General features: G+C 38.7%; 1 protein-coding gene across 1 annotated transcript in view; it reads right to left on the reverse strand.

The window, feature by feature from the left end:
* Positions 1-22,918, reverse strand: part of pcsk5a (proprotein convertase subtilisin/kexin type 5a) — a 38,573-nt gene that overhangs the window by 8,392 nt on the left and 7,263 nt on the right. Inside the window, exons 9-30 of the mRNA XM_066657910.1 lie at positions 22,388-22,488; positions 19,735-19,838; positions 18,970-19,087; positions 18,656-18,844; positions 17,836-17,972; positions 17,233-17,352; positions 16,536-16,638; positions 16,116-16,306; positions 15,806-15,890; positions 15,601-15,704; positions 14,294-14,435; positions 13,210-13,325; positions 12,994-13,096; positions 10,009-10,145; positions 9,474-9,674; positions 5,666-5,734; positions 4,849-4,891; positions 4,374-4,516; positions 3,870-4,070; positions 3,600-3,683; positions 2,647-2,845; positions 923-1,137 (exon numbers count right to left, since the gene is read on the reverse strand). Of these exons, the coding sequence (XP_066514007.1) occupies positions 923-1,137; positions 2,647-2,845; positions 3,600-3,683; positions 3,870-4,070; positions 4,374-4,516; positions 4,849-4,891; positions 5,666-5,734; positions 9,474-9,674; positions 10,009-10,145; positions 12,994-13,096; positions 13,210-13,325; positions 14,294-14,435; positions 15,601-15,704; positions 15,806-15,890; positions 16,116-16,306; positions 16,536-16,638; positions 17,233-17,352; positions 17,836-17,972; positions 18,656-18,844; positions 18,970-19,087; positions 19,735-19,838; positions 22,388-22,488 (2,905 nt within the window). The remainder of the gene's footprint in view (positions 1-922; positions 1,138-2,646; positions 2,846-3,599; positions 3,684-3,869; positions 4,071-4,373; positions 4,517-4,848; positions 4,892-5,665; positions 5,735-9,473; positions 9,675-10,008; positions 10,146-12,993; positions 13,097-13,209; positions 13,326-14,293; positions 14,436-15,600; positions 15,705-15,805; positions 15,891-16,115; positions 16,307-16,535; positions 16,639-17,232; positions 17,353-17,835; positions 17,973-18,655; positions 18,845-18,969; positions 19,088-19,734; positions 19,839-22,387; positions 22,489-22,918) is intronic.

Raw genomic sequence — 22,918 nt, forward strand, 5'->3', positions numbered from 1 at the left:
AAATCTTCCTTACTGCTTCATTCAGAAAGAAAGCCATTGGAAACACTTCACTCTGAATAACAGTGTCTGGAATCGGACAGGGCTAAATTGCTGCAGGCTGAATGGTAATATATATATGTAAATTAATTTCGTCGCTGTCCAATCAAAAACATGCATCTCTAAAAATATTAACGTTACAGGAGAAGTAATTTAGTAAAGTTAAAAAGTAAGTTACAGTTCCAAATAATTTATGAGCAAGTTCTATTGGTCCATTTATCATGATTTTTACAGTGTGAAGGACAGCTGCTGTGTTCAAATGATGTAGTACAGTGGTTCTCAAATGTTTTAGACCAAGTACCACCTAGAATCAAACCAAAGCATTCAAGTAACACCTTGCAATCCTATAAATATCTTGCTTGAATATTTGTAATGTGCATGTATTACACAGTTATTCTAAAATAATGACTAAAAATATACAGCGAATACAAATAATTAGGCTTAAATGTAATGTTTTAAACACAATTCTACATATATGAGAACATATACAATTTGAGGGAATAAGCATAATAAAAACATGAAGAGAAATCAGTTTAATACGTGCTTCAATAGGTGAAAACAGCGCAGCGCTTGGAGCAGGTGCTCCCAGCGGCTCCCAGCACTGTATCAGTAGGTGAAGGAGGCACGGAGCTGTTAAACAGTGTTTTAGGACTCTAATTAACTCTCATTTTTTAGTTTCAGATTTTCAGTTATTGATTATATTTTTCAAGCTCACATAGTGTACCACTGCTTGCTGCTTCACATTCCACCAGTGGTACGCATACCACAGTTAGAGAAATAATGATGTAGTAAACTAAAAATGGACAAAAATGGAGATGCATGTATTTGAGAGAGAGCAAGGGTGAGAGAACAAAGAGTAACTTCCCCTAGTGTGTTTTGATCTTACTTGTACACTGGCCTTCTTCCAAGCACAGGACACAAGCCTGTGGGCACTGCACGCACTTGCCTCCTTGTGGAGTGTGTGTTGGGGGACAAGAGGACACACACTGGTATTTGTGAAGAAGTAAAGGCTGCTGACAGCTCAGACAGTTTGTGGCATTGCGCTCACAGGATGCACAACCTGGTGCACAACTCTTACACACCAGGCCTGACGGGAAACCTCTGTACAGGCACACACACACACACACACACACAGAAACAAACAGTCAGTATAATCTCACATGCAAACCTTACATCTTTACATAGAAAGCATCATGTTCTAATATCATTGAGAGCTAATATCTTAACACATATGCAAACTAATACTAATCCTGATTTTTTTAAAAATTATAGTGCAATGTTCTAAACATTGTACATTGTACAATTTATTAATTAATGTTTTAATTTAATTAACTCAAGTAAGTAACTACGGGAGTAAAGAGTTAATTCAGTCATTATCTGTAACCGCTTGTCCAGTTCAGGGTCGCGGTGGGTCCAGAGCCTATCTGGAATCATTGGGCGCAAGGCGGGAATACACCCTGGAGGGGGCGCCAGTCCTTCACAGGGCAACACAGACACACACACATTCATTCACACCTACGGACACTTTTGAGTCGCCAATCCACCTACCAACGTGTGTTTTTGGACTGTGGGAGGAAACCGGGGCACCCGGAGGAAACCCACGTGGACACAGGGAGAACACACCACACTCCTCACAGACAGTCACCCGGAGTGGGAATCTAACCCACATTCTCCAGGTCCCTGGAGCTGTGTGACTTAGTGGCAGGATGTAAAAATAACTATGTTCACTGTGGAAATCAAGTTTTTTCATATGTTAATGTTCATATGGTGTTATTTATATGCCACAATCATGAGTAAAATGAGCATTAAGCACCAAGGCTGAGATATTCCCCTTTGAATGTATAGTGTTTTAAAGACAGGCAAATTCAAACAGCCAGGTACATCTTACACCATAAACCTACGAAACCTATCCTGTCAACTTGAAAGCTGGTTTGTTTGAGCTGCAAGTGACTGGCAGAGGGGTATGTGAAGGCAGAAGTGAGGACTAATTGCATGTTCATAGATCTGTATATACACTAAATGACCACTGGATTAGGAACACTTACCTTGTCTCTAACTCATTGACCATACAGGAACACTTTGTAGTTTTACAATTACAGTCTGTAGTCCACCTGTTTCTCTGCATACTTTCTTATCCCCATTTCACCCTGCTCTTCAATGGTCTGTAGACCACCACAGAGCAGGTGTGATTTGGGTGGTGGATCATTCATTCTCAGCGCTGCAGTGACACTGCACGAGTGGATCAGACACAGCAGTGCCACTGGAGTATTTAAACAGTGTCCACTCACTGTCCACTCTGTTAGACACACCTACCTACTTGGTTCACATTGTAAGATGTAAACTCAGAGACAGTAGCTCATCTGTTGCTGCACAGTTTGTGTTGGTCTTCCTTTAGTCCTTCATCAGTGGACAGAGCACACTGCTGACTGGATATTTTTGATTGGTGGACTATTTTCAGGCCAGAAGTGACACTGAAGGCTTTAAAACCTTTAGCAGCCCTGCTGTGTCTGATCCACCTGTATCTGTATGACACACATGCACACACTAACACTCCACAGTGCCACTCCACCTAATACATACAATAAAGGAATAATAATCCATATTTCTGACCTGGAGCACTGGCGTACACACTGTCCATTCTGAAGATAGAGTGCACTTTTGCGAGTGGACTGGCAGCGAGTGCAGCGCTGTGTGTCCTGGCACTGGGCGCAGCCCTGTGGACATGCTTCACACTGTCCACTCTCCTTACTGCCAAAACTGCCTGCTGGACATCTTGTTACACACAGCTGCTCAGTGCTCAGGTACCGCCCTGAAACAAAGCCACATACATTTCAAATACAGCTGAAATATTCTTAGATAAATCATATATTTAAAATAAATAATTGGGTTGGAAGAGGTTTCCATAGCACAATTTTGTACTATGCTTTTTTCTTGATTAATTTTAGCCTTTTAGAGCACAAAAATGGCCCATGTGTGTCATTACACACTTTCTCACAAACATAACTCATCTGAAACCTTTTTCTTTGTCTCTGTATGAGACATGAGGCAGAGCAGGTGCCAAGATGTCCTGGTGGGTTTTTTAAGCACAGAGGGCAGAGAGTATACGTGTTTAGTGTTACTGTGAGTTGTGTGAGAGACAAGCTCCAAGCTGCTGTGATACATGCTCCAGTTTTGACCACATAAGTGTACAGATACAACAGGTCTGGGGAGTGTATAAATGAGTATAAACACACACAGGCTGGGTTCACTTTATAGGGGGTTCATGTTGATCCCCTATAAAGTTTACCCCTGCCGCCCCTCACATGTTCAGGGAGAGTCGGTCTGGATAATAATCTGTGTCTACAATTTAAATGCAAAAGGTAAATTATGTTTTGTGCTTTTAGTCCAGTTTATTTATTGTTTTATAAAACGTATTGTTTCAAAGGGAGTGTAAGCTAATTGTGACTCAGTCTGCTTTTATTTTGCAGAAGCCTTTAAAGTCACCAAAAGTGTGCCCTTCAAACGGGACCTTAGGACTTGTAACGTGGCTGAAGACCCACTCATTCACAGATAAAAGCTCTTACCTGTCGCACAGGTGCTGCACTGATTCTTCAGCCTACCCCAGCACACTTCACATGTGGGATGGCACGCCTCACACTCTCCATCATCTGAACGGCACATAAACAAGGTTGTTTTAAAAGATCATTCTCTTTTTCAGTGCGATAGAAGTGTGTGGAAACTGCAAATAAAATTATGAAACTAAAAAATAAATAAAGGGAAGAGAAATGCCTTGTAATTATCTGCAGATTTTATTATTTTTTTATTAGTGCTATGTTGGTATTTATGCCTTCTACCTGAGAGGTAGGTCTTAGCCGGACAGATGTCCTGATCAGACACACACTCTCCACTGGCCAGAACCAGGTTTTCAGAGCAGCTCTCACACTCATCATCTCCAGGTCCACTGCAGGACCGGCAGTTTGTGTGACACTCCTCACACTCCTGGCTGTCCTCGTCACCGTAGAACCCCTCTGGACACTCACGCAAACAGGTCCCATCTAGTGATAAATTTTATTGTAATAAACACCACACTTTTATCCCAGGCTGCTTTTGACTTGTTCACACATTCAGATACAAGCTTGCAATTTTTATACATACACAAAATGACTGACATGTTGTGAACATCATTTCACAAGCCTAAAGTATTAATTACCCTTATTTGATTTCATAATCAATACCCTTTAGTACAAACATTCACTTTACTGTGTACCTTTAAGGAACATATTTGGACTTTAAAGGTTCTGTTTGTAGTTTTAGCAAAACAAAATGTACCTGCACATTGTAAAATGACTAAGTCTTACCTGAAAGAAAGAAATCAGTCTCACACCAGTGGCATTCTTCCTCATCACAGCTGACACAGTCAGGTTCACAGGACACACAACTCATGGTGTCCTCTACAGGGTACGTCTTAGCAGGACAATGTTTATAGCAGCCCTCCTCGTACCTGCACCACACACACATCAGCACATCACTTGGTTCAAGTCCTTAAATGGGTAATAACTACTTCAGGATAATGATACTTTAACATTTTGGAAAAACATGATCTAAATTGTACTCAGTTGTATTTCAGACATTAGCAGTTATGAACTCATTATATTTGAGTTTAATGCAATTGTGTTATCTACAGCATCTGTGCTGCTTTGTGACTGCTCATTTTATACTTTTATTATAATATAATTTTTAGCTACTTTACCTATCTCTGTTGTATTCATGGATAATGCTAATGCTGTCTACTCTACACAGACAACTCTCAGAGTAATAGAACAATTCACTTACTTATAATAGCCTTCAATGCAGGATAGACAGTGTTTGGGATTATCTGGAACAGAAGATAACAGTTAAAGTATCCGGTAAATAATATACACAGTCTATCAAGAAAAAGCTTATTAATTTATAAAAAAGAAACATCCTCATTTTGTGTGCATTTTCATGTCTTTACTTTGGCTAATCGAGTCAGATGATGAAGTTTCTGCCCTGATGAAGGCCAACTGAGGAAAATCTTTCAGTTTGAAATTTTCAGTCACTAATTTATATTTTGCAAAATATTTAAATAAAATTCTACATTGATTTTAAGATATACATGAAAATTATTACATAAAAATACATGGATAGTGAAGTAAGAGTTATGATCACTAAGGCAATTACAAAGAAAATAAAACACGATTATTTTGATGAATCTGTTCAAATGGCTTATAAAAATTAGCTTGATTTTTTCCCCGAGCATTGGGCTCATGTGCAAAATCACCACTCCAAAATGGTTCTGGAGGCAGCACTGCCTTCAAGGCAGAAAGCATGTAATTGGTTACCAGCTAAAAGGTGGGGATGATCATGATTGGTTAACACACATTTTCAAGTACCACACTGTAAACCTGGAAATCTTAAAAAAAATCAATTGAAGGGAAGCAATAATCCAGGACTAGATTTAATCCCTGTCTGGGAAATCACCCCATTATATTTAAGTGTAATTTATAATATAAAGTTCATGAGCTTTCATATATTTACTACGTGGTTTATTTACATAAGAAGAGGTGGTAAGGGTAATGTTTGTTAATTATGTTACATCTGAGATTTGAGAAAATTGATCAGCACTTACAGAGGACACACTTCTTGCAGCCTTCTTCACATGTCATGCAGTCATCATACTCTGGGTCTTCAACTTCCCCTACAGGCAAATAAGCCCACGTTTAAAACGAAGATCAGCACATTCATTGATAGAATGAAGAATGCTCATATTCAGAAGTCTGCTAAATTTATTCATTTTTATAAATAATGGTAGCTCATATAAGGTCAGGACCCAAGTCTATTTGAGATTATTTAACATGTTTGAGGCAGGGAATAATTAAATTAAATTACATTTATCAAAGGGAAGTTATTATTATTAAAACAAGAGAGCAAAATATTACAGAGTAAGAATTTAGTCATTGTAAAAATTATAAAATCAAACTATGAAAACAAACTTGTTTTAAGTACTTTGGGGTAGATCAGGGGTCTCAAGCTCGCGGCCCTCAGGACGATAGTTTGTGGCCCCGCCTTAATATGAAAGTTTAATGTTAGCGCGGCCCGCGAGTTTGATATGATTGGCACTTTTCAGTGTTGTGTGCGGAGCTGAATCAACCTACCAATCACGGTGGGATATATTCAGGGTGCGGGACATCGGCCGGGTTTATTGCGAATATAAGCATATTTGTGTGCATTTTGTATTTGTCATTATATGCACGCGGCGCATGCGCAATTCCCGCGGCTGCTCCCGCTTCACGCGCTTCGGCGTCCAGTCTGAACCCGGAAGTTGCTGCTCAACGGGACAGAAAAAGAAGCGGAAAAGACTCATCGGCTAAACACTGAAACTGAAACTTCAACCCGACAGCGACACCAAGTGGAATTATATATATTATACAGCCCCAAACATGTCTTTTTCAAAGCCTGCAGTGAAGAGAAAGATTTGTGATGAGCACAGACAATTTCAGGAAAAGTGGGAAGTGCAATATTTCATAAATAGTATATTATGAAATATATACTATTTATATATATGAACTAATATTTCATAATAGTTTCATAAAGTGCATTATTTGCACAGAGAAAGTTGCAGTGCACAAAGAGTACAATTTGAAACGTCATTACACAACTAGACATGCTGAGGAGTATGCAAAATACCAGGGAGATGAGAGAGCCAACCGGGTTGCTAACCTTAAAACATGTCTACTGAGGCAACAAGATTTCTTTAAGAAAGCAACCAAAGAGAATGATGCAGCAGTCGAAGCTAGCTACGTGGTTAGTGAGATGATTGCTAAAGCAGGAAAGCCATTCTTAGAAGGTGAATTTGTCAAAAAGTGCATATTACAGGCTGCAAGTATTGTCTGTCCAGAAAAGAAAGGTCAGTTTAGCAACATCAGCCTTTCTGCCAACACCGTGGCAGAGCGCATTTCTGACCTGTCAAGTGACGTTTATGATCAACTGTGTGAGAAAGCAAAATGTTTCAGTGTATACTCAGTCGCTCTTGATGAGTCCACAGACATCACCGACACTGCCCAGCTCGCAATCTATGTCCGTGGTGTTGATGACAATTTTGAAGTCACAGAGGAGTTGCTCACAGTAATTCCAATGCATGGCCAGACCACCGCTCAGGAGATATTTCACCAGCTGTGTGATGCCATTGAGAATGCCGGTTTGCCATGGAAGAGGTTTGTTGGAATAACAACCGATGGAGCGCCATCAATGACAGGGAGGAAAAATGGACTGGTGGCACTTGTTAAAAAAAAACTGGAAGAGGAGAGTGTGGAAGAGGCCATTGCTCTGCACTGCATTATCCATCAGCAGGCCCTTTGCAGCAAATGCCTGAAGTTTGACAATGTGATGTCTGTAGTTGTGAAATGCATCAACCAAATCAGATCCAGGAGCTTAAAGCACAGAAGGTTCCGTGCTTTATTAGAGGAAATGGAGTCAGAATATGGGGATGTGCTCTACTTCACCGAGGTACGTTGGCTCAGCAGGGGAAACATATTGAAGAGATTTTTTGAGTTGAGAGCGGAAGTGAAAGCCTTCATGGAGAAAGATGGGGTTGCTGTTCCCATGCTAAGTGATCCCAAATGGCTCATGGACTTAGCTTTTCTTGTTGATATTACACATGAGCTTAATGTACTGAACAAGAAGTTACAAGGCCAGGGGCAACTTGTCAGTGCTGCCTATGACAACGTGAGAGCATTCTCTGCGAAACTTATGTTATGGAAAGCCCAGCTTTCTCAAACAAACCTTTGCCATTTCCCAGCATGCAAGGCACTCATGGATGCAGGCACACCATTCAGTGGTGAGAAGTATGTGGATGCCATTTTGATGCTACAGGAGGAATTTGATCATAGATTTGCAGACTTCAAGACGCACAGAGCCGCATTTCAAATTTTTGCGGACCCCCTTCTCCTTTGATGTGCAAGATGCCCCCCCTGTGCTTCAAATGGAGCTCATTGACCTGCAGTGCAACTCTGAACTCAGAGCCAAGTTCAGGGAGGTGAGTGGAAAAGCAGACAAGCTCGGGCAATTTTTGAGAGAATTGCCTCCCAGCTTCCCTGAGCTTTCCCGAATGTTCAAGCGGACCATGTGTCTTTTTGGGAGCACATACTTGTGCGAAAAGCTCTTCTCTACCTTGAACTTCAATAAGTCCAAGTACAGGTCCAGACTTACTGACGAGCATCTTCAAGCCCTACTGAGGGTCTCAACTGCCTCCTCCCTTAAGCCAAATGTGGCTCGGCTATGCAAGAGGAAGCGCTGCCAGATCTCTAGCAGTTAGAAGTAGGCAGAAGAAGCCAAGTTCATAACTGTTTATGTTCAATGTTCCATTCATGTTCAGAAAGTTAAAGGTTAAAGAACTGTTAATACAGACATTTGAATCTGAATAATAATAATTACATTTCTCTAGTCAGCAACTATATGTGGTTTCTTCAGTGTTCTACATCTGCTGTATTATTATTATTATTATCATTATCATTATTATTATTTTCATTTTATTTATTTATTACTGATTGATTTTATTTATTTTCTTATGAATTGTTAATTTATTTATTTTTTCATCTTATTTTGTGTTAAAAAATAAAAATAAAGACATTTGATAACATTGGAATGTTTTTGTAAGAGCTTTTCTTGTGGAAAACCTGATGCGGCCCAGCCTCACCCAGACTCTACCTCCAGCGGCCCCCGGGTAAATTGAGTTTGAGACCCCTGGGGTAGATGGATTGGCGACTCAAAAGTGTCTGTAGGTGTGAATGTGTGTGTGTGCTGCCTTGTGAAGGACTGGCGCCCCCTCCAGGGTGTGTTCCTGCCTTGAGCCCAATGATTCCAGGTAGGTTGTGGACCCACTGCGACCCTGAACTGGATAAGCGGTTACAGATAATGAATGAATGAATAAACTTTAAAAAAAAAAAATTAAAACTACTACTGGTATCCCATCCCCACCCCAACCCCATTCTCTCACACCTAATGTGTAGAAATACAGATCAACACCAGAAAAAGGCTACAAATTTTTGTCTTAAATTGTATATAATTAAATCTGAATGTTATATGATAATATAATATGATGACTTTAATTTTCAATCCATTTTACTTGTATGAAATCATTTAATTAAAATTAGTTAAATAATACATTTTTTTTTCAAGAAATGATTGAGATGTTTTTCTTAATAATCATAATTATACCCACACTCTTATAATAGGAAATTTGATATATTCATTCATTTATTCATTCATTTTCTGTAACCGATTCATCATGTTCAGGGTCATGGTGAGTCTGGAGCCCACCCGGAATCACCACAAGCAAGTTAGGACCACACCCTGAATATCAATATATAACATTAATTAATTTCTCTCCTCCCACAACACAAAGGAAAAACAGTAAATAATAAGTGAAGACCTCATACCTTCTCCACACTCCAGTGGTGTGCAGGTTCCAAGGTTAAGATAATATGAGTTGTTGCACTTGATGCAGTGTGAGGCAGAGGAGCAGAGTCTACAGTGGTCTGGACATGGTTCACAGGTTTTCAGAGCTGTATGGAAATGAGCCTCTGGACATGCAGTCACACACTCTCCACTGTGTAGGTACCGATCCACACCAAACTTATCTATAGACATTACAGTATAGATATTTCAGCTGTCCTTACATATATATATATATATATATATATATATAAATAATAAATAAACATAACAATGTACTAGGTCTGCCACTTTGTTTCATGCTTGTTCCACACAATAAGTTAATCTGTTATTTATGTTTCGATTTGAAATATTAAATGTCAAATCCAACATTAAAAAACAATTACACCTGTTAGTGGTCATTTATTTAGAGACAACACTTTACTTCTTGAAACAAGGACAGTATTAAATCCTACAGGCATTAAACGTGTAAGAAGAAAAAGATTTATGTTAAGTCTGTATTTAGCAGTTGTCTCTAACCTTTGTCACAGCTGGTGCAGTTGGCAGGGCCTGCATCCACACACTGGGCACAGGTGTGGTCACATACTTGGCAGTGTCCATTAGACTGGTACTTTCCATCTGAGCAGTGCACCACACAGCGGCCTTCATCCCACCATCTGAGATATGAGATTGCAAACAGATTAGCTGAGCTACTTTACTCTAGAGCTGTGGAATGATTACCATTATGAATCACAACTAAATATTACTTTTATCTGATGGTATTAGAGCCTTAAGAAAGACTTTTTCCATTTGGGAATTTTTGTTATAACTTTGGTTAGACAAAATACACTTCATCAGAATGTTTCTATTACTTTTTATTGTGTTCCTTGTATAACGATATAACGATAATACCCTATACCGTGGTATTTAAACATGTAGACAGTATATCAAAATGAGTGTGTGTGCTGTTTCAAATCTCTGTGTCTTTAAGAAACTGGTCAAATATTTTCTGTGCATTTAAATGAGCCACGGGGAGGGGGCGCTGTGGGAGCTCACTGACTGCAGAGGTGACAGTCTGAAAGCGGGTGGAGAAAAACAAGCCCAGTAGCCCGAGTTTAGCGCTGAGCTTGAGTTAAGGGAGGAAGAAGGATGAAAACAGACAAAATACTATTAGAAGACGCTTCACTCGACTTTGTGCTCACAGGTATGAGGCTTTGTCCTCTAATTATGTTTTTTTTATCCTCAGTTCGCTGGAAAATTAGCTGTGGTGTGCTAAACCTAGGGTGACCAGACGTCCTCTTTTCGCTGGACATGCCCTCTTTTCAGGGCCTAAAAAATGCGTCTGGCTGGGATTCCAAATCTGTCCGGGATTTTGCCGTTCACAGTCTACCCCCTGGCCCAATTCTTACAATGAGCCCTAATCCCTTTTTTGAAGTGTGCACTTCGATGACGTATGATGACGTTGTAAGTGAGCAAAAGGGGCGCGCCGGGATCCAGTGTTCAAGGGGTCGGCGCTCAGAGCAGAAATGAGACACTTCGCCACGCGCCCCCTGCTTGTACTTATCACTACAACACTGTCAGCCGAGGTTCGCTCCATATAACGGTTTTTACTGGAGCCGCGAACAGAAATGTGTTGAAGGTTGTTAAGGCAATTTATCATAGTCTCTTCTTCGTATTTGGAAGAATTTATGTGTCAAACGAGCCGTTCACTTTCTGCTCTATATTTTACAAAACTGAAAGTCGTCACCTCGGTCCTTATAACGTCACAAATACACGGACATACACCTGACCGTTACTGACTTTCTGACGAGTTAATCCAGTTACAGCTGCGCAGTTTCTCTGTTTAACATTAACTTTAGAAGAAAACAGGCCAATTCTCCATATCATTAAAGCCAGAATACAGCACATTTTATCAGCCAGACCTTATAAAATATGAAATATATGTATTTTTACATAAATGTCTGCGATGCTCTGATCATTTCTTGAGTCTATATTACTTCTGTTTGATAAAATGTGGTGCTTGCTTTTAGTAACGTCTAAAAAACACAGTTATAAAGTAAACTCGTCAGTTTCTGTCATGATCATGAGCTTTCTGGTGTAAACAAGTCACTTTAATACAGGGCTTCAGTTTTGAAGTTTGGTTTGAACAGAAAATAACAGGTTTCACTGATAATAAACAATAAGAAATTATGAAAAAAAAATTCTTTAGGCCAAATGTTGAATGGAAAGGAATCTGTCCACAAAGTCATTGTTTATCTTTTTAACAAGAATCTGCTTATGTATTAAATTTCAGCAGCATAGCTGCATGATTGTGGAAGCATTTGTGCTGCACCATGTGTCCTCTTTTTTGAAAACTCAAATATGGTCACCCTAGCTAAACCAAGGGCCTGTTAGCTTACCAGCTCTGCTTCTAAACAGTGTAGAACAGTCTAATTTTCGACCTTTTATCTTCCTTTTTGCTTTCTGAGAAACGTGCTTTTTAATCGTCAGCACATTTGTTGGTGTGCACTGTCGGGCTTTGCTGAGCTAAAATGTACAGCACAAATGTACAAACCCTTCTCTCGACTTTGTGTTCACATATATATCACTATCGCTACCTAAGACAGCGCAGCTCGACAGTGCACACACCCCACAGTAATACCTAATACCGAGATTATATTTTGAGACCGTATTTCGATATGAAAAATGTGGATACCGACCATCCCTAGTTCCTTGTATGAACACAAATTTTCACATGTAGCTACAGAGTGCAACATGTCAAGCCAAATTTATTTGTACGTATTGTAAATATATGTCTATATTGTAATACATAAAATGGCAAGTGAGTATAATTTATTCATCACCTCATTTGTTATGAGTTGCACCAAGGGAAAAAGTGCTACAAAATCATGTGCATGGCTTTGTTCTATTCTTGGGTATAATAATATTGTATCCCAAACTTTGTTTAGTAGAGATGATTTAAAAACAGTGGTTTTATTATCAGCAATGACAATTGTCATTTTAAGTACTATGCAGCAGTTACATAAAATGACAAATGTTTGAAATTTAAATTACAATTATATGTTACACAAGAATATGGGGCAGCTGTGGCCTAATGGTTAGAGGACCAGGCTTGGTAGTGGTTGCAGGTTCAATCTCCAAGACCGGCAGGAACATCCATGGCTGAAGTACCCTTGAGAAAGGCACTGAACCTACAACTGTTCCCCGGGCACCTGAAAAATGTTTATTTAGTTTATTTCCAAGTTGCATAATTTTTAGTGGAAATAATGTGTATGCAATGTTTGTCAGATTGCATTAATCTGATTTTCTAAACCAGGCCAAGCCAGTTCTGGTCCTGGAGGGAAGCAGACAAGCACAATTTGTCAATTGCCAAAACACCTACTGAGTTCAGTCAGATGGATCTGCCAGTAGTCCAATGCATGGCCACATTCCCCAAGAGGAGGAATAACTGTTCAATATGTGCATCCTGCAGTCTTGGAAAAAAAAAGAGTTCATGGAATGTCTAGAACAAGCAATGCTTCTCACCGGGATGCAGGACATAAGATGCAGTCATCATTTTTTGGTCCTTTGCATTTATTACAGGTGCTGTCACATGCATGGCAGTTCCCTCCATCATCCTGATACTCTCCTACAACACACACATAAACACACACACACACACACACACACTCACTCAAAACACATGTCATCATGCCTTTGGTTAAATAGCAGTTTTTGTACCTTTTGAGAAGACTGACTCACCATCACTGCAGTCATGACTCAGCACACATACTCCATTCTGTAGTGTGTGTCCATCCAAACACTCAGTGCAGTTCCCTTTACTTGGACCAATACAGGCTAGACAGCTAGCATCACACCTGTGCAGAACAACAAACACAAACCCAGAAAAATTAATTAGTGCAAAGAATAGATCAACAGAATGTTCAAATCTAGACCTGACATTTCCACCCCCACATACTTTTCTACTTTCAGACAAACTCTGATCTGGTAAAAGTCAGATTTCTAATATATGATATTGATTAGAGTCCAACTTGTATTTATCATATATTGACTCTGTTTGATTGGTTATTGGCTGTTTTCAAACAGGAGTATCATATAAAACATATATGTAACAAATATATTCAGTAATATATGATAAAACTGGTTATGATTGCTTTTAAGATTTTCTAATTCCACCCTGAATATTACATTAAAGCATGGTAAGTTGTTATTTAATATCTTGCCAATCCATTTGACTTATAATTATCCAGAGCACACTAAACTCATCACATTTATCAAAGGCGATGATGACAGAAACCAGGATCCCAAGACTCTGGAGTTGTGTAGCAGGGACACCATGCTGCCCTCTACTAATGATGAATGTATATCATACATGTATTACTTGTAAACATAATTATTAGAAAAGTTGAGGAACGATTGAAAGATTGAAAGTTGAAAGATGCAATAAAAATTAAAAACTGTAAATTGTTACATCTCATAAATGTATAAAAGTACAAAGAAATCATACTTTGTATGAGAGACTAGCATACTGGACCAAGCCAGTTTATTTATTTTCTCATTTACAGACATTGGGGCTTCATAAACACATCAGACAGTTTTGGGCAAGCAAACAGAGTGGAGAGCTAGCAAATGGTGAGGAAAAAGCTGCTCCACAGCCCAATGCTGAGTAGCTTGGTCCCCTCTAGCCCATATTTTGCATTGAGTGTGTTGAATCAAGGCTCATGTGCAGCTGCTCGAGTATGTCCACGTTCTAAATTCTGCTTTTCTAAGGAGATTATTAGCCACAAGCAATGCATTTTATGTAAGTAAGTACTTGCACACATACCTTCTGCAAAAGCTCTGTGCTTGCTCTGTGTAATCCAGCTGTGTCTGTGTAGCGTAAAAGCCCTGGCTACAAGAAGACACACACCTCCATTCCTCCATTAGATACCCATCAGCACAGCGGTTACATGATTCTAGACCTGCAGCTGCACATACATGAATACATGACACACTTAAATGAATGAGATTTAAAGGTCCAATAAGTAAATTTATCCAGTGATGAATTTGAAACAATCTTATACGTTTATTCTAGTGGTTTAGACATATTCTGGAAAAATCCTGTTTAAATAACACTTAAAATCCATGCTCCCACATGAAAGATTAACTCTATGGAGCATTAATTGTTTTTTACTACTAAGCAATATGTTAACTCATATATATTTATTCAACCCCTGTCTGACAGGAGTATTTATTCAAATATGCATATATATTTATTATAAGGTTCTATCTATTATTTTTGTCAAAATTGAGTTATTTATAGATTCATTCATTCATTCATTATCTGTAACCTCTTATCCAGTTCAGAGTTGTGGTGGTTCCAGAGCCTACCTGGAAACATTGGGCGCTAGGCAGGAATACACCCTGGAGGGGGCGCCAGTCCTTCACAGGGCAACACAGACACACACACACATTCACTCACACACTCACACCTACGGACACTTTTGAGTCGCCATTCCACCTTCCAACGTGTGTTTTTGGACTGTGGGAGGAAACCGGAGCATCTGGAGGAAACCCACACGGACACAGGGAGAACACACCAACACCTCACAGACAGTCACCTGGAGCGGGAATCGAACCCACAACCTCCAGGTCCCTGGAGCTTTGTTATTCATAGATTCATACTGTGTCAAATCCTTAACATTGTGGGTTTTTTTCCTATATATTTTTTTGATTCCCAACTCACTGTAGAGAAGGCAAATGATCTTGTTGAAGTTTTAACTGTATATTATCAGAGAAATATTTTTCTTCTGAATTGTGACAATTGTTAAAGTAATAATTACGTTATTTCAGTTAATAATCGTTTCTAAGTTTGTACAATTGTATGTCAACGATTATAAACATTTTGAATAAAAAAGTATTTTAAAATCATGGTTCCTACAAAATATTGGTCTCTGCACTGGTCAAAGAATTGAGAAATATCTTTAATACATAATCTGCAATGCTTTTTCAATAAGAAAAGTACAATATAATGTTCTGATTATAAAACATACACAATAAAAATTATAAAATGCCATACATTTAAAACAAATGTAATTTTCTGATACATGTAACTGAAATTCCTAGAAATTCTTTGTGTCTAGTGGTCAGTACCTGCACAGGTGGCACAGGCAGCATGGCATGGCTCACAGGCATCACTCTGTTCACTGTAGAAGGTGCCATCCTCACAACTCTTCTGGCATTTGTTTCCAGTTAAACTGAGAACGTGAGAAGGAAAAAGAATTAAGACTGGAAACATTTAAAAAATGCTCAGTTAATATTCCGCATAACAAAAATCTGTTAAAATGGCCCGTATTACCTTGTGCCCTCTGGGCATTCATTGCAAATACTGGAGGAAGTACACTTCACACAACCTTCACTGCATTTCCTACACATGTTCTCCTCTATTGTAGGACAAGAGATAAAACACTTATCTGTTTATAACAATAAAGGAACAAAGGTGAACTGTATTATTTTCATGATGATCATATCAGTGGAATAATGTGTGTTTTTGACAAACACCTAGATGTCACTGGGAATACTGTTTTAATACAATTATTATACAACAGGTGGTAAAGAAACCATAACACACTTTTGTTCTATTTATTCATGTGCTATTTTCTACTTACCATGGTCAAGGTAATATCCATCTGCACAGCTGGTTACACAGCTGCTGGTTTCCTCATCCAGGTGGTATCCAGGCTTGCAAGATGAGCACTGATCACTGCGGCTCCCTGTACATGTTGTACATGCGGAGAAACACTTCTTACAGCGCTTTCTGTCTCCCCAGAAGCCCTGTGGGCACTGGGAAACACACGTCCTGCACACACACACAAAGGAGAGAGTAAACTTACCATCCTACTTAGCATAGCATAGAGGATACCACCTCTACCATGTTCTGTTCTATAGCTGTAATATGATTTAATTATTTGAAAAATCTACCTAAGAGTGCCTTTGAAATGCTGAAATGTGTTGCAATTTTCTGGTTATTCTGACTATAATCGGCTAATGAACAGTAGAATACAATATGAATGACATAAGGGCATTACCTTGAGCCATTCTTGAATTTCAAGAAATAGTGCAAGCAGGAAATACATTGATGTGGGCCTGGCCCCTCACAGCCGTCCTCACTGCATTCTGGATCACAAGCACCTTTTACAAACGGAGAAACTTTAAATGTTTAGTAATATATTGTTTAATGGGCACTTCTAGACAGTTTACTGAGCCACTAGCCCCAATATAATAATGGCAGTACATTTTATCCTGGATTGCTTAGCAGAACCACAAGTTATACCAAGCACTGAGGGACAAGTAACTCATTCATTCATTGTCTGTAACCACTTATCCAGTTCAGGGTCGCGGTGGGTCCAGAGCCTACCCATAATCACTGGGCGCAAGGCAGGAACACACCCTGGAGGGGGCGTCAGTCCTTTGGGACCAGCATTACACATTTATAAATATTTAAAAGATAGCCAGCTCTACGCAACAGACATGGTCATATTATTCATAGCGATAAATATATTGGTTACAGCCACTTATGTTATGTATTTTTAGCAGATTATACTATTGTCTCATTAAAGCATACACTCCCTGCCCACAGAAAATATATGTAAAGCAATGTAACACCACACTACAACATCCAAAACACTAGGTGTCAATATAATGAATAATAAAGGTATAATATGAAAATCTCACTGGAAAAATTGATTTATTGCTGCTTTGAAATGAATGAAGGATAAAACCCACTTTCATATTCCTCAGCTCTTTCATCTTCTGTTGATATCTCAGCTGAGCGGGGCTGTTCATGACGTTTATACGGGTGGCTGGAGGTGCCATACAACACCAGAGCCCATTCTAGTAGTTTGCCTGCATTCAGGAGAAAACAACAGTCAAATGAGACCTTTCAGGTATGCAATAATTTTGCCAGAAAATGTTATAACTCATATTTCTCATTGACTAATGAAGAGACTTAATGGCCTCAGCTGAAAAGCTTGCTAGCCTTATATGAGACACGTTTCATGCCTTTGGTTCAGTTGTAGATAAACATGAGTGTTATCCTTTCACTCTGAGCACAGTGTGAAGCCTTACTGAGCTCTCCAGTGAAACTCAAGAGGAGACGGTCTTTGCTCATGAGAAAAAAAAGTGAGCAGCTGCAAATCTCAGCTATAGTCTCTCATGTCTTTCTATCTGATCTACAGAAAAACTACTGGGATATTAAACTACAAAGATATTAAGGAAACATGTTTTCTCCTATTGGTTGTATAAGCTCTAACAAACAGTAACCACCAACTTCCAGATTTTCTAACGCCATTACTGTGATGAAGGTTTCAAAGCAGTTTTATTTTTCACCCTGTAATCGAGTATTTCTCTTTGAGGATGGGGTGTCCTTGATTTCCAGGATCCAGTCTCCAGCTGCCCTTTCGCCCCAGCAGTGTGTAGTCATGAACTCCCACTTCACAAAGCCTTCAGTGGAGAGGTCATAGGGCCTGGGCCAGACAACCAACATTACAATTACATTTCAGTTTAGTTCAATTTTATTTATAGAGCACTTTTATCAACAGAAAATTGTGTGTCCTAGCACAAAAATAAGCACACCTAAGTGACAGTGGGAAGAAACCTTAGAAGGAACCAAGACTCTAAAGGGGAACCAGCTCTCTTCTGGTAGGCCCAGTATAATTAGTCAGTTGGTCATGAGGAAGTGAGACGCTCAGGAGCATACAGAGGGCTCCCTGAGAAATGAGTCTGTTCTGTGGGATGTATTGGTGTTAAATGAGGGTAGTCCTCTCTAAAAATGACAGTATTGCTTCTAATTTATGAACAAAGAGACAATTAGCATTATACAAGATATTCCTGTGTGAAGAAATGCATTTGTGTACCTGTTTTTCAAACCTGTTGTTTTGGTAAGTAGTCATACACTAAGCATCATTCTTTGTATGTAGAACTTGCATTAATAGGTTCATAAGGGTGTGTACATAACCTTACATTAGTTGCATTTACTAGTCAATTGATCCAGTGCTATTTGCAATTCTAATAATTTTGCAGACAAAGTCGAATGTACTGTTAGAATCCAGCATGACATTCTTCCTGAGCTGAACACTGTACTCTAGTTAAGGACTATGTTGCTACACCCTGTTCCGATCATTCTTACCATTCTTATTTGCATTCTTACCGGATACCAAGGATGTGAGATCTGGTGCCAGACGGGGAGGTGAGGGTTATGGACAGGTCTCCACGGTGTGGGTGGGTGATGGTCACGCGAAGAATTACATGCTCTAGATAAGACACATGCTGACCACGCTGGCCAGAGCAGCCTGAGGACTTATATACTGACCTCAGCACTCTCTCCGGACTAATAACTCTGGCATTGAGAGACACATTAGAGACACAGTATATGTTGGTTAAGTGTGTGACTGCTAATGCTAGCATTAGGCAATTAATTATTTTGACACATATTTGAATAAAATAAATGCATTATAATATTACCTTGTGTTCTGAGCAGTGCTTTCCTCACACACATGCTGAGTAGGAACCTGTCGCCAAGTCTCTGCTTCTTTCACCATAGCCTCAGCATCCATTAGCCCAAACCCATACAGGTGGCTCACTGTGATTAAATTAATAATAATTCATTTTAGACAGCAAAAATAACTAATCTATTTACACAAGAAATACACAGAAAAATAAAACCCAAGGAAAAAAATAAAACACATTAAATGAGCAATAAGTAATATTTACAAGCAAAAGCACATAAAAAATTAGCTTATTTATATTTTAACAAATTTTTACAATGTACAATGCATGTGAAAGAAGACTCAAATTGCTTTGTAGTCCTGTTTATGCTACAAAAATTGGGTCCCCCACACAGAGGCAGCCATATTGAAATAAGTTTAATAGTGAATCTCTAATACAGGCCACTAGGTGCCAGGTTCACATGGTGAAGAATAATCATTGGAGGAAATGGCTGATTGCTCTTTTTATTCACTCATTCATTGTCTGTAACCACTTATCCAGTTCAGGGTCGCGGTGGGTCTGGAGCCTACCCAGAATCACTGGGTGCAAAGCATGAACATACCCTGGAGGGGGCACCAGTCCTTCACAGGGCGACACATACTAACACATTCACTCACACACTCACACCTATGGACACTTTTGAGTTGCCAATCCACCTACTATTGTGTGTTTTTGGACTGTGGGAGGAAACCAATCACTAATCAGTCTCAAAAACAGGCATTTCCTGAACTTATATGCTACCATCATATCCTGCTCCATTGCTCTGCCAGTCAAGGGCGCTGAGGTGACCCCGTTGTGACGTTTTCACAATAATGTGCTGGACATCCCTCCAGGTCAGCAGCGGACTAAAGTCATTAACAGTAAGAAGAACAAGAATAAGATTCAAGATGTTTTATACTGTACATAAATAAAGTCAATTCAATTAATTCACAGCTCAGAAAGTTTACAAAGTTTTGTATGAACAAAGCCTTGTATCTCCAAAACGGAAAATACAGAATATGAAAAAATTTACTTTAAATGATAGAGAAGAAGTAAATATTCCAAGTAATTTTTGTACAATTTCTGTTTGTTTGGTTTTTGATGTTCAAAAGCAGCTGTTTTTTTATTTTATACATACATATATATATATATTCCTGTTTGTTTTGTTTAGCTCTGACATATTCCAAAATCAGAAACATTAAAAAATAAAAAAAAAAGTACAACAAGCCCAATATTTGACACGGTACGAAAGTAAAGCATTATAAATTTTATACTACCATTTTGTATATTATATATTACAGTCGGATGAAGCAGAATTTAGAAAAAGGATTTAACAGAATTTAAAAAATTGCCCTGTGTAACATTTGTTTTCACCTTAGGACCTATTAGAAAATGCTCATAGTTGGATAACTTACAGTACAGCTTTGACAACAGAATACTTTAAAAATGGTGATTTCTTAGGTCATATATCAGTGACATATTGCAATGACCATAAACTTGTAGCTGAAATATAGTTTCATGGTCCGATTTCAATTCACTGATATAAACTGAAAACAATGACATACACATTGCAAATTTTTGCACTAATAAGACAATAAAAATATGTGTTTCAAGTTGGTCTGGCCTCCCTCTTACTCATTTAGTAATGAGTGACCAGTCGCCTCATGTTACGTCTCAGGTATACGGAAGCCCTGAAGGGCATGATGAAAATAAAAGTGGAAATGTTCCTGAGACTAAGTTCAACACTACATTTTTTCTGTATTATACAGTCAGTCATTCATTCATTATCTGTAACAGCTTATTACACACACCAAACATAGTTGAATAAATATTTCCAGCATCATTTGTACAATTTTAACCATCAAATACTTTCATACATCAAAACATTTACCCCCTACTTGTGCCGTTGGCCAGAAAGATTAAAAAAATGTTAATGGTTAATGGCTAGCATCTTGTACCAGTTTTGACCAGCACGTGACGGCAGATAAATTTTTTTCCAGTTATCCCTCAGGTCTTCATTGAACCAGTGAACAACAATTCTGAGGAGCTTGTGCTAAATATTTGCATGCTATTACAGTTTTGACCAGCAGGGCGTAGACGTTTTTTTTTTTTTTGTTCTATGTCTTACCCCTTCAGACTTAAGGAGATGAACAGGGTGGACATTTTCGGAGGAGCTAGGTGCTAATTGTACTTTTCCACTGCTGGTTATTTCTAATATTATAAATATTTATATAGAAAAATGTTTGTAGATTATTTATTTGTTGTAACAATGCTTCTTGGCAATAAATCTCATGCCGTTGAAAAGCCTGTTAATTTCCCTTTTCAATGGTGCCACATTTGTAAGGAACATGTATTTGTGGGATGAGCAGCAGAGCTGAGTTTGTGGGTTACACCCATGAAAGATTTGCCAAATCCTCTCTGCCAAAGCCAGTTACACTGTACAACCTATGTTTATAAGTAATTTCTTCAGTTTTATTTGTATAAGCTCCATTTCTTAGTGCTGCTGAAAAATGAAAGTCAAATGTCCATATGGTTAAAAAGCCAAAGGCTTTCATGGGGTGTTCTAATTTTCACACCACTGTATCCCCACAGTTCATGTTTCAACATTCTGTCATGTCACATGTTCACAGGGCCATTACAAAACATTTCCACAGTAAACTTTCTTCATCTTCAGGATATCAGTAGTCTGTTATATTGTGTCTTTAGTGAGGCTTTCAGATTTTTGAGAGACTTTGAAAACAAAGAGATAATATCCGCGGAAGGAAGGTAAACGTGTAGTTTTTCCACGGTGTGGAAGTTGTGTTTGTATTTCGTCATCTAGTGACGACAGAATGCAACTAGTGCAGCATTTAACGTGAAAGAGAAAATCCCAAATACTCGGTGTCCCGGATGTGTATCTGCATTTTTTGTAACTCGTATTTTGGTATCTGAATTTGGTCTACCGCATTTGAGCACCTTCGAAATATATTTTTTTGAGCTTGAATTTTTTTATCTGAATTTATTATCTGGCGCCCCCTCCAGGTTGTATTCTTGCCTTGCGCCCAATGATTCCAGGTAGGCTCTGGACCCACCGTGACCCTGAACTGGATAAGCGGTTACAGATAATGAATGAATGAATAATAACAGTGAAAACGTGTTCTTGAAAATTCAAAAGATTTGCTTCCATAGCTTACACTTTTAGTCTTTTAGAATAGGGTAGCATTTTAAAACAGTGGAGTGAATGACCAAAACGACATTGTTAATCACAAAAACACGCATGGTTTTTATTGCCCTTTAAGCAGATGGAAAATCCAACTAGAATATGTTCTATCAGGTTCGTTTGGTGACAGTTTTTTTAGGTGTGCAGTGGAAGCATGCCTCTTTTGTGATTTATTTTTAATGAAATGAAAAAAAACAAAACAAAACTGAGCATTACTTTGCCTCTAAGGTAAGGGCAATGATTCCAGCTGCTATAGGAGCTGAGGCTGAAGTTCCAGAGTGTTCATCAGTGCAGTGTTGCCTCAGGTCTGTTGTCACCTGCACACAGAAATGTGATTGTTGCTGCTCAAAAAGCGAAAGCCCATGACTCAGGAGAATTGTTTTTAGGCAAATGAAACATGACACATATTTCTGCTACAGATTAAAAAAAAATCATTACACAAAAGTCAAAAGTTGAGAAATGGTTCAGTCACACATAAAGATGAAGGATATTATCACAAACTGAACATAACTTGGGAGTTTACTGAAATTTCTGGCCTTTTTTTTCTGGAAAAATATCTGCAGCAGGATATTTTAGCCTAAGCCTTTATATCTGATCTTATTGATATCACACACACTACTATTCTACACTCACTGTCCAATTTATCAGCTCCACTTCCCTAATAGGTGCACTTTGTACTTTTATGGTTGATCTGCTTGTACGAGTGCAACTGTGTCCCTGCAGTTCTGACAAATATCCACCAACCAA

The sequence above is a fragment of the Hoplias malabaricus genome, chromosome 2, assembly GCF_029633855.1.
Source record: "Hoplias malabaricus isolate fHopMal1 chromosome 2, fHopMal1.hap1, whole genome shotgun sequence".
In the NCBI taxonomy this organism is placed as follows: domain Eukaryota; kingdom Metazoa; phylum Chordata; class Actinopteri; order Characiformes; family Erythrinidae; genus Hoplias; species Hoplias malabaricus.